The sequence below is a fragment of the Coregonus clupeaformis genome, chromosome 18, assembly GCF_020615455.1.
Source record: "Coregonus clupeaformis isolate EN_2021a chromosome 18, ASM2061545v1, whole genome shotgun sequence".
Taxonomy (NCBI): Eukaryota; Metazoa; Chordata; class Actinopteri; order Salmoniformes; family Salmonidae; genus Coregonus; species Coregonus clupeaformis.
This window is the reverse complement of record NC_059209.1, coordinates 18,925,145-18,935,411: the sequence shown is the minus strand read 5'-3', so window position 1 is coordinate 18,935,411 and position 10,267 is coordinate 18,925,145. Positions and strand designations below refer to the sequence as shown.

Here is a 10,267-nt window from a genome sequence, read left to right as displayed (position 1 = left end):
ACATTTTCAACCTGTATGTGGGTACGAGCATAAAGGGCTACATATCAAATGCATCATTACAGTGAAAGCCCTTTCCTTGTAATTTAAATACTGTTCAAAAGCAAAGTCATTATACAATGTGGTCAGAACCAAATGAGAGTGTTATTGGTTTCTCATTGCCTAAAGGTCTGAAACCAAGTGTGATTCACATCTGTCAAATCCACTTTCATACTCAAAGAACGCAATCCCATTGGATGAAAATTGGAATTGTGTATAATGAAAACAAGACCATAGAAAATGCAACATCCTTTATTGAATATAAATAACATTGATTAGTTAATCCACAGATGACGCCACTTCCTGTGAAATAAAACAAAATTGTATTAGGCAAAACTTATGAAGTTTACAATTGCTTTTAAATATAAAAACAGCCTACTGTACCTCTGAAAAGTTAGTGTCTTCAGGTGAAGGTTGTGTAGAGGGAGATTCATGTTTCTCCAGGTCAGTCATACTGGTCTGCTTCACCACAGCGCTGGCTTGCCTGGGAATGGAAAAGGTGAATAGTCTCAATCTCTTGACAAACAGCTACACATTAGAAAGCATTCTAATCACAATACATCTAATAGATGCTATGTTCAACTGAATGGTAGAGACATTTCAGGGAAGACCTACAGTATCAAGCAGTTTGGTATGAGTACCTTGCGTTTGCAGTCTTCCTCTTGACCACGGCAACGAGGACACTGATAACTACAATCCCAGCACAGAGACCAACGGCCCCATAGATTAGTGGGCCTTGCATGGTCTTGGTGAGCTGGTCTTGGCAGGAGTCTCCAGTGTAGCCTAGACCACAGGCACAGGAGGTGCCCCCATTCCTCTCCACACACTCCCCATTCCCATTACAGTGCTTTTCGCTACACTGCTGCTGGACATTCAGACCTCTCACTAGCCAACTGTTGTCCAGAGAAGTGGTGGTAGAGCCAGGATCTGCAGATCCGCTGGGGCTGGGAGGCAGGGTTGGAGCTTTGGACTGGACTTCAGACTGCCCTTTGAGATGGACACCTGAGACATGGGAGAATCAGACTAGTTGTGTATTCAATTGAAGTTAAGTTATGACAGTGAATCCTGGGAACCACAAGAGCTGCACATTTGTTTTTGCCTTAACACTACACAACTGATTTAAATAATCAAAGCTTGAGGAGTTGATCACTTCAGGTGTGTAGTGCTAGGGATCCTCCAGGAGCAGGTGTGAGAAATGCTGAGTTATAGCTAAGATTGTTAAATTTCAGGCATTGCTAATAGAAAAGACTCACAGTTCTCATCCGAGGTGTCAAGGCAATCAGGACGACCGTCACAGAACTTCTCCAGGGGGAGGCATGTATGCCCGTCCAGACATGGTCTATTACCAGCTGGGCAGTGCTGGTCTGGGGCACAGTGTGTGGCATTGACTGGCTGATGGTCATGGGCACACCTACAGGTCCTACCACCAGGAACAGCCAGACACAAGTGACTGCAGTCTCCATTCCCATCTGAGCAGAAGTTCAAGCCTGGAAATGGATGTGTATGAGGAAGAGTAAAGAAGTTTGAAAAGTAAGGCCTCAGTAAATCGAGTAGTGTGGGGTCACGTCTGCAAATGTGGCCTTTCTTACCCATCTGGCTGGACTTGCTGTAGGCCTTCAAACTGACAACTTCAGTGTTGACCTCAAACCAAAGAGTTTTGGTCAGTTGGTCATCTCTATACCAAACTTGGGTTGTATCTGAAACATTTGTTATGATCAACATCAATGATAATCCAAAACCATGGTGAAAGAACAGAGTTCGAGATCAACCATTATCCTTGTTAGTTCTACTTTAATTAATGACTAAAGAGAGCCATCTTCTGGCTACAGTAAGATGTGGCACTGAGTACTGGCAGCTGTGTTTAGAAAGAAAAATGTACATTACCACGGTCTGTCACCCAGAGGAGCATGCTGTTGCTGAGCGCAATTGCAGTCAGGCCATCCCCAGTTGTAAACTCATTATATCCAGAACCGTCCACTCTGACAGAGCCGATCACCCCAGAACCTGGAACATAACAGAAAATGGAACACTTGTTGATAAACATTAACAAAAATAAAGTATTCCATCACCACTTCTATAGAGCGATTTAAATTGAAGGTTTGTATTGTAGAACAATGGTTCCTCACCGATGTCAGCCCAGTAAATCTCACCGCCTTTATTCGAGAAAGTCAGGGAGGTGGGCTGCACAGCATCCTTCCACACCTGAGCTCGCTTCTCCCCGTCCATGTGAGCACACTCCACATGAGCGCCTTCCCCCTGCTTGGCCAGGTTGGTAAAACAGAGTCTTCCACTGAGTGGGTGAAGCGCTATAGACTCCAGACTTCCCATATCCTGAATTAACACAGCAGTGTGTTCCCCACTGGAAGAGGTGACCTGCAGGCGTGGCTGTTTGGTGCTACTCCAGTATACACTGAGGGTTATCCAGTCTAGAGCCAGGGCTGTGACAGTGTCCCCTTTTAGTTGCAGGAACTGGCGCAGAGGCACCAAGCCGGTCTCCTTCAGCTTGAAGAGGCCTACAGACTGTCCGGAGTCAGCCAGGTACAGGGTCTGGTCTCGCAGGGTGTAATCCAACATGGCCGCCTCATTGACATTGGGGAGAGGTAGGGAGAGGTGCTCAGGCCAGGTCTTCAGGCCCACAGCACTGTGCATGGTCTGCAGGTAGATCTAGAGACAAAATAAATGTCCAAGTACATGATGGTGGCGAAGCTTTTGGTGTTTATTCCTCAACTGCACACAAAGCCAATTGGGCTTCCACAGACGCAAAGCACAGGTTATTACTGAGCTTATGTGACGTTACCAAGCATTCCTAAGAGCTTTTCGTTTGAGAGGACAGGGACTTTGAGTCATTAACGTGTAGCATTGAATATAGTGCAGTGTGAAATGGGTAAACCTGAGTCCTACCTGTGTGACAACAGTTGGCGATAGCACCAAGAGGAAGGCAGAGTTGACCAGGTTGGAGCAGGTGAGGCCATCGACCGCTAGGAGCAGACCAGAGGGACACATACAGATCCCTTTGGGGCCGGGGGCCAACACACACAGGTGAGAGCAACGAAGTTTCTCACAGGGACTCACAGTGCTCGTTTGCAGCAGTGGATGAATGATCTGCAGCACAGATAGACATACAAATCATTAAGCGCACATTCCCAAAAATACAAGTTCTTTGTGCAATTACAGCAAACCCATGAGATTTCGCCATCTTATTTAAGTAAAATGAACAAAATGGTATGCATAATGTGCATTATGTATTGAAATTGGGGGAAAATACTTGCTTTGAGTCCAAAAGGTTGTCCAGGTCGTTTGAGTAGAACTTGGCAGTTCTTTCCAGTGATTTTATGAGCCGCTTGAATAGTTCTCCTCTTGGTGTCTGACCAGTAGAGCATGTCATTGAAAACTGTGACAGCGAAAGGGTTGGTGGTTTCCATCATCTGCAGAAGCTTCAGGAGGGAAAGGGACAGATTAGACATTGAAATATGGCTTTATATAGGGTATTTAATTCTAAAGTCTGATCTAGTCCTACGCAAAACACCCATCCATTTCTGTAGTACCTTGACGTCCCCTCCATCCAGGGTGGCTGAGCCGATGCACCCAAGCTTCTCGTCGGTCCAGTAGAGCCGCTCCCCTAGTGTGTCCACAGCCAGACTGCCTGGCCAGCTGAGGCTGTGACTGACTACCACTCGCCTCTCAGACCCATCCATTCCCGCCCGCTCAATCTTTGCCTCGTTACCAATCTCCGACCAGAACATGATCCTGCAATTAAATCCAAATCAATGTTATTTTATTGTTGATTACTGAAAAGTCTTCTGAAAACACCATACATAAAGCATTAAAGAACATTATCCTGCCATAGGACAGTGGTTAGGTGGAAACCAATTCAATAAGTCCCTGAGCAGATTGTTTAGTCGTCACCTTTCTCCAAATGTATACAAAAGCACTAGAGTAACAGCTTGTTTGGGTGGGTGCTGTTCATCAGTCACAACTAGAAAATAAATTTAAAAAAACTTGCCCCTTCTGTGGCAGGAGTGCCAGAGAGAGAGGTTGTTCAAAGTCCTCGTCGAGGATGACAGTGTGATCCAGAGCGCTTGTAATGGTTGAGTTTAATCCGATAGCAATAATCCGACCACCTCCAATGCCATCAATCCAGTACAGGTTTCTCCCTACCCAGTCAACAGCAATGCAGTCAGATTTTATGCCTGTGGAGATTAATATTTTTCATTTGTTAAACCAAGTAACTTGAACCGGTTTTCATAAATGGTGCCATTTTTACAGTCTCTTACCCACAGCGTTACACATTGTTAACCTCAGTTTAACCATAATACTAACCTTTGAAAAGAGTTCCTCGTTTTTTTTGGTCTAGAGAGGACCACTTGATGCTCTCTGAATCCAGGCTGACCCAGAACACCCTCTGATCCCTCCAGTCATAGTCCACAGACAGGATGGCTTTCTTAGCAGAGGACACCAGGACATCCAGACTACTGCTTCTCAGCCCAAACAGGAACAGCTCCGTCTGCACAGAGGCCAAAAGATAGGGCTCACCTGTGGGGAAACAAAGTGGGTTGGTATAGACCTACTGTGCCTGATGTATACGAGTATCTTCTCCAGCCAACATAGCCTGCATTCACAAAGTCGGTTCACCGTCGTGCACATTCCTCAATTAAAATAAATACCATCAAGCAGAGGGAACCTTGATATTTTACCCGTGATCTTGCAGCGGCGGCCATCGGATTCCAGCAGGTAAGCAGGGTTGCAGTGACATTGGAAGGAGCCCTGTGTGTTGACACATGAGTGGCTGCAAACACCTGGTCTACCACCTTCGCACTCATCAATATCTACACACGACACCGCATCCTCGTCGAGCCGGTAACCAGCCTTACACCCACACCTCTATATGGGAGAGAAACAGAAATCGGTAGAGGGGGTCAAACTCAATGCGAAGCAGAGAAATCAAACACATGACAGCCAGATTATTATTTTCTTTACTTAAGAGCTTTTCCCCATTACTCACCATTCCCTGTGGTGAACTGTAACAGTTTTGGGCACATTGGGCTTTGTCTGGACACTTGGTTTGGCAGTCACCACCCTCATCAGAACCATCAGCACAGTTTCTGACCAAGTCACACACCAGGGCTGTGTCCAGACACTCCCATTTACTACCACATTGGAACTGGTGAGAGGGGCATGTTTCCACCTGACCACCTATTAACACAAATACCCAAGTTAAAGTAGATGTTTAATAATGGTCAATAAGTGAAAGGCTTATTCATTTACCATTACAGATTCAGTTTCAACATAACTGATCATACATAGTTGGAATAAGTTTGTCTAGTTACACACATCCTGCCTCATCACTTTCGTCAGCACAGTCCTTTGTTCCATCACATCTCCATGCTTCGGGAACACATTGGGTCTTCGATGTACAGGCCCACTGGAACGCCCCACACTTCAATTGGACCATCTTGCAATTCTGAAATAATTCAATATACTGTGTATTATAGCCTAGTTTTGATTTACATCACATGAGGTAAAAGCACATTAGCTACAAGCCTCGTAATTACCGCTGCGCTCTCTTGTAGCGAACAGCCATGTAAGCTCACAAGATCAGGTGGTGTGAGGCTATCCTACGTCATTCAAAGTCAATTAGGAGTCTAATGAATAAGGCTGGAACCATTAAAGAAAACAAGTCACATCTACATCCTCCAAATCTCTAATATTACCTAGCCTGCTTGTCAATGAGTTTCTGCCCACTTACCAACTCCTTATGGAATAGTCATGCCAAACAAGGAGTTGGCAAGAGAGCAGAAACAGACTTGCACCCAGGCCAAATATTCCCACCTTTTCATCAGAGCCATCTTTACAGTCCTGCTCCCCATCACAGACCCACTCCTCCAGCAGACACTCCTGGCTGCGTGGGCAGCGGAGCTTGGTGGTGCACTGGGGGGGCTTGGTGCAGCTCTCCTCATCAGAGTGATCCCGACAGTCAGGATGCCCATCGCAGCGCATGCTTACAGATACACACTGACCACTGGTGCAACGGAACTCCACACTGCTGCAGCTCTCATCAGCTATGGGTCAAGAGGACCAATTGGCAATTTCTTAAAATTGATCTTCCTTTAAAAAGCAAGTAGTTGGGACAGTTCCAAAATGGCCCCAGTTCTGCTCAGTTGTTTAGTGGTTCCTTGGAAGTGAAACTTACCGCAGTTGGCCTCGTCTGTGCCATCCAGGCAGTCCCTCTCTCCATCACAGAGGAAGGTGTCAGGGAGGCAGCGGGTCTTGTCGTCACAGTGGTGAGCACAGCCATCCATGGGCTTCAGGCAGTCCATCTCATCAGAGCGGTCCTGACACTGGGCCACCCCATCACACACCTGCCTCTGGTCAATGCATTTCTTCCCATGGGCACACTGAAACTGGCCTGAACATACAGTACAGTTTAAGGGCAGTCAATAACACTGAAATGGTGACCTCTGAGGAATATTGCAAAGACGGAACTGTAACATGCAGTGGTCTAAGCAACTGTGTTCTATGTGTATATAGTCAATGGATATTTGACTGAATTCCAGTATGCCAGCTAGTTCAAAAGGTTGTTACAGTAACCATGTATTACACTGGAGAGCAGTATTGTCATGATCAGTACAATAAAAGCAGGGGGAGGAATATGCTTTTCAAAATGTCAAACTACTGTTCGTGTTTTTTTGCGATCACTGATTCTTACCACTTTCACATTCTAATGAACACTCTTCCTCATCGGAGCCATCTTTACAGTCTGCCTCTCCATCACACACATGGCTGTAAAGAACACACTCAATATTGTTCTGGCATGGTTTAGTGCCAAAAGTACACTTGAGGGGTGCTGGTGCAGACATGGAGGTGGCATTCCCTTCGTTGTTGCCATCATAAACATCTTCAACAAAATAGTGATGAATTTTATGATCAGTGGATTCTGAATCTAAGGAAAGGGTGAAAAATACTGACTTTAGTAGCAAAGGACAAGAGGCAATAAAAATCGACATGTCTTACATCTTTCAACGTCTGTAAACATAAATAAAGACCATTGTTTATCAAAACTCATCTACAGGCAATGTGACAGTGAGGGGGGCATTACCACAGTCGGCCTCGTCGGTGCCGTCCAGGCAGTCCCTCTCTCCATCACAGAGGAAGGTGTCAGGGAGGCAGCGGGTCTTGTCACAGCGGTGAGCACAGCCCTCCATGGACTTCAGGCAGTCCATCTCATCAGAGCGGTCCTGACACTGGGCCATCCCATCACACACCTGCCTCTGGTCAATGCATTTCTTCCCATGGGCACACTGAAACTGGTCTGAACATACAGTACAGTTTAAGAGCAGTCAATAACACTAAAATGGTGACCAGTGAGGAATTTTTCAAAGATGGAACTCTAAACATGCACACCATGCAGTGGTCTAAGCCACTATGTTCTGTGTGTATGTTCAATTGGTATTTGAGTGAATGCCAGTATGCTAGCTAGTTCAACAGTTGTTACAGTAAGCATGTATTACACTAGAGCAGTGGTTCCCACCTTTTTCAGTTACTGTACCACCAAGTGAATTTTGCTCTGCCCGGAGTACCCCCTTGTGCATTTTACCAGTAGGCCTATGGTCTAATGAGTCTTCAAGTACCCCCTGTGGATAGGCCAAATACCCCCGGTTGGGAACCACTGCACTAGAGAGCAGTATTGTCATGATGTCCAGTACGATAAAACCAGAGGGAAGAATTTGCTTTTCAAAATGTCAAACTACTGTTCATAATTTATATCTATATTTTTTTAATTAGCCACTGATTTGCTTACCACTTTCACATTCTAATGAACATGCTTCCTCATCCGAGCCATCGTTACAGTCTGCCTCTCCATCACACACATGGCTGTAAAGAACACACTCAATATTGTCCTGGCATGGTTTAGTGCCAAAAGGACACTTGATGGGTGCTGGTGCAGACATGGAGGTGGTTTTCCCTTTGTAGTTGCCACCATCAGCAACATCGTGATGATTTTTATGATCATTGGAGTCTGAATCTGGGGAGATGGTGAAACTGACTTTAGTATCAAAAGGACAAGAGGCAATAAATCGACATTTATGTTTACAGAAGTTGAAAGATAAGGACCATGGTTTAACAAAACTCAAGAGGTAAGTGTGCCACCGAGGGGGGCATTACCACAGTCGGCCTCATCAGTGCCATCCAGGCAGTCTCCCTCTCCATCACAGAGGAAGGTGTCAGGGAGGCAGCGGGTCTTGTTGTCACAGTGGTGAGCACAGCCCTCCATGGACTTCAGGCAGTCCATCTCATCAGAGCGGTCCTGACACTGGGCCACCCCATCACACACCTGCTTCTGGTCAATGCACTTCTTCCCATGGGCACACATAAACTGGCCTACATGAATGGATGAAACACTACTTAGGCACTGTTTGAATACTTAAATCCATCCTTCCTCCCTTGAGGAAATCACTTATCTAAGACAAGATTGGTGAAGGCAATGGAAGTGGAGTGGAAACCTTTATTGCATGTGACAGTGCAGTCCTCCTCATCAGAGCCATCCCTACAGTCAACTTCTCCGTCACACACATGCTGGTAGAGAATACACTCCGATCCATCCTTGCAAGGTTTGGTGCCCAGGTTGCATTTCAATGGAGTCTGCGCAGCTGCACTCAAAACTATATGGAAGAAGTAGGGAACAACAAATTGTTAATTCTGTCCAAATATATGAGATGTCTGAACAATGAATTGAGGGAATTAAAGAATCATTTCTGTGAACAACGTGGATAAAGAGGGCGGTCTAGTCACAACAGTTTTGGTACAACTATTGGGCGTTCACATGCTGCCGGAGTTATCAGAAGTTCGGAGTGCCAACTGGGAAGTTTCACTTGAATGACTGTCCAAGTCATAATTATAAGTTGGAAACAGATTTCTTTTTTTTACCCAAGTTGGGTACTGACCTTTCACCTCTTCAACCAAAGATGACAAATCTATTGACAGTTACAAACAGTGTGGATAATGTAGTTAGTTCACCCATATTGTCAATGTTAAGTAAGCCAGCCAACTTTACTTTAGCAACATTAGCTAGCTTATCAAGCTAGCTAAATTCTTACTGGTTGCAGAATTAGTCCAACCTCAAAAACACTTCAACACAACCTTGACAGATTAATGACGTCCCACAAGCACATGACTGCCCCATTACTCACCTGGAATCTCACCTGTGATTTCCAAAATTGCTATACACACAAGCAAACAGACAGCCATGCCTGATGAATACAAGTTCACCAAATAATGCAAGTGCTCAGGTCAAGGATTTTTATAATGATGCCAGGTGATACTAATTGAACATTGAACCAATCAGTGACGGGGGAGGAGCTCTATGAGGCTAATCTCACGTGGACAAATGACAAACTTTCGCTTAGATTTTACTTCTAGGTAACCAAGATTACAATGTCTGTGTTCAACGGACGATCTACAAATCACCATGCATCATAAATAATGACTCATTATTATTTGTAGATCAGTCAGTCAGTCACAATTTACCAATGACACATTGCGGTTTTGAGCCTCTCGAACACGGCCTATGAGGACAACTTGTGGAGTGTGGGAGAATCTCAATTGCATTTCCTTGATTCCTTGCATTCTCTCTCCTCGCCTCCTTCTAATGCGTTTTGAAAAGGAGGTGAGAAGAGAGAACGCGAGGAGGAATCAAGGAAATGCAATTGAGATTCTCCCTGTGACCCAGTAGTCTACAGTGGCTTCCTCTCCTTGGCAGTGTTTGAGAGGATCAAAACCATAATGTATCATGGATAAATTGTGACTGACTGATCTAGAAAATAATAATAAGTAGTTAGTTATGATGCAAGGTTCTTTGTAGATCAGTCAGTCGGTAGTTGCCTGCACTGTCGGCTGCAATGTCGAACGCGCCAAGCCCAGGGCTTGCCTACTTTAAAGGCAATTATTTCGACATTGCAGCTGACTTTAAAGGTGACTCGAGACTGACTGATCTACAAATCACCTTACATCCTAAATAACTACTCAATATTATGTGTTGATCAGTCAGTCAGTCAGTCTAAATTTACCCATGAAACATCACGGTTTTGATGTTCTCGAACATAGCCCCAGTCTCTTCTCCTGCCTATCACTACCTGAAATTCTGCTTCCGCCCATCCTGGTTTTCCACATCCATGCAGATGAATGGAAGGAAATTAGGAAAGGAAGCCACTTAGACTATTAAGATGCAACCATG

General features: G+C 45.0%; 1 protein-coding gene across 2 annotated transcripts; it reads right to left on the bottom strand.

Annotated features, from left to right (window-relative positions):
• Positions 1–272: 272 nt before the first annotated feature.
• LOC121551920 (low-density lipoprotein receptor-related protein 1B) lies at positions 273–9,304 on the bottom strand. 2 transcript variants are annotated; one of them, XM_041864600.1, is made up of 23 exons: positions 9,225–9,304; positions 8,538–8,696; positions 8,200–8,415; positions 7,835–8,059; positions 7,133–7,345; positions 6,743–6,976; positions 6,227–6,442; positions 5,866–6,095; positions 5,368–5,497; positions 5,039–5,229; positions 4,731–4,917; positions 4,357–4,569; positions 4,040–4,226; positions 3,582–3,783; positions 3,306–3,470; positions 2,938–3,138; positions 2,163–2,700; positions 1,921–2,040; positions 1,626–1,733; positions 1,290–1,523; positions 678–1,038; positions 421–520; positions 273–339 (listed from the first exon to the last, which is right to left on the bottom strand). In XM_041864600.1, the coding sequence occupies exons 1-23, from the start codon at positions 9,280–9,282 to the stop codon at positions 316–318; spliced, it is 4,512 nt and encodes a 1,503-aa protein (XP_041720534.1). In that variant the 5' UTR covers positions 9,283–9,304; the 3' UTR covers positions 273–315. The 2 variants fall into 2 exon arrangements, with proteins under 2 accessions (XP_041720534.1, XP_041720535.1); XM_041864601.1 differs by having other exon boundaries at positions 9,237–9,304.
• Between the last annotated feature and the right edge of the window lie 963 nt (positions 9,305–10,267).

Bases quoted from the DNA above. Each gene is read 5' to 3' on its own strand.
- LOC121551920 (XM_041864600.1), bottom strand. From the start codon at position 9,282: ATGGCTGTCTGTTTGCTTGTGTGTATAGCAATTTTGGAAATCACAGGT. The intron at 8,060-8,199 runs GTAATGCCCCCC...CCATCTCCCCAG, and splicing joins CACTGATGAGGCCGACTGTG to ATTCAGACTCCAATGATCAT. The intron at 3,784-4,039 runs GCAAGTTTTTTT...ATTTAATTGCAG, and splicing joins GCACTCCTGCCACAGAAGGG to GATCATGTTCTGGTCGGAGA.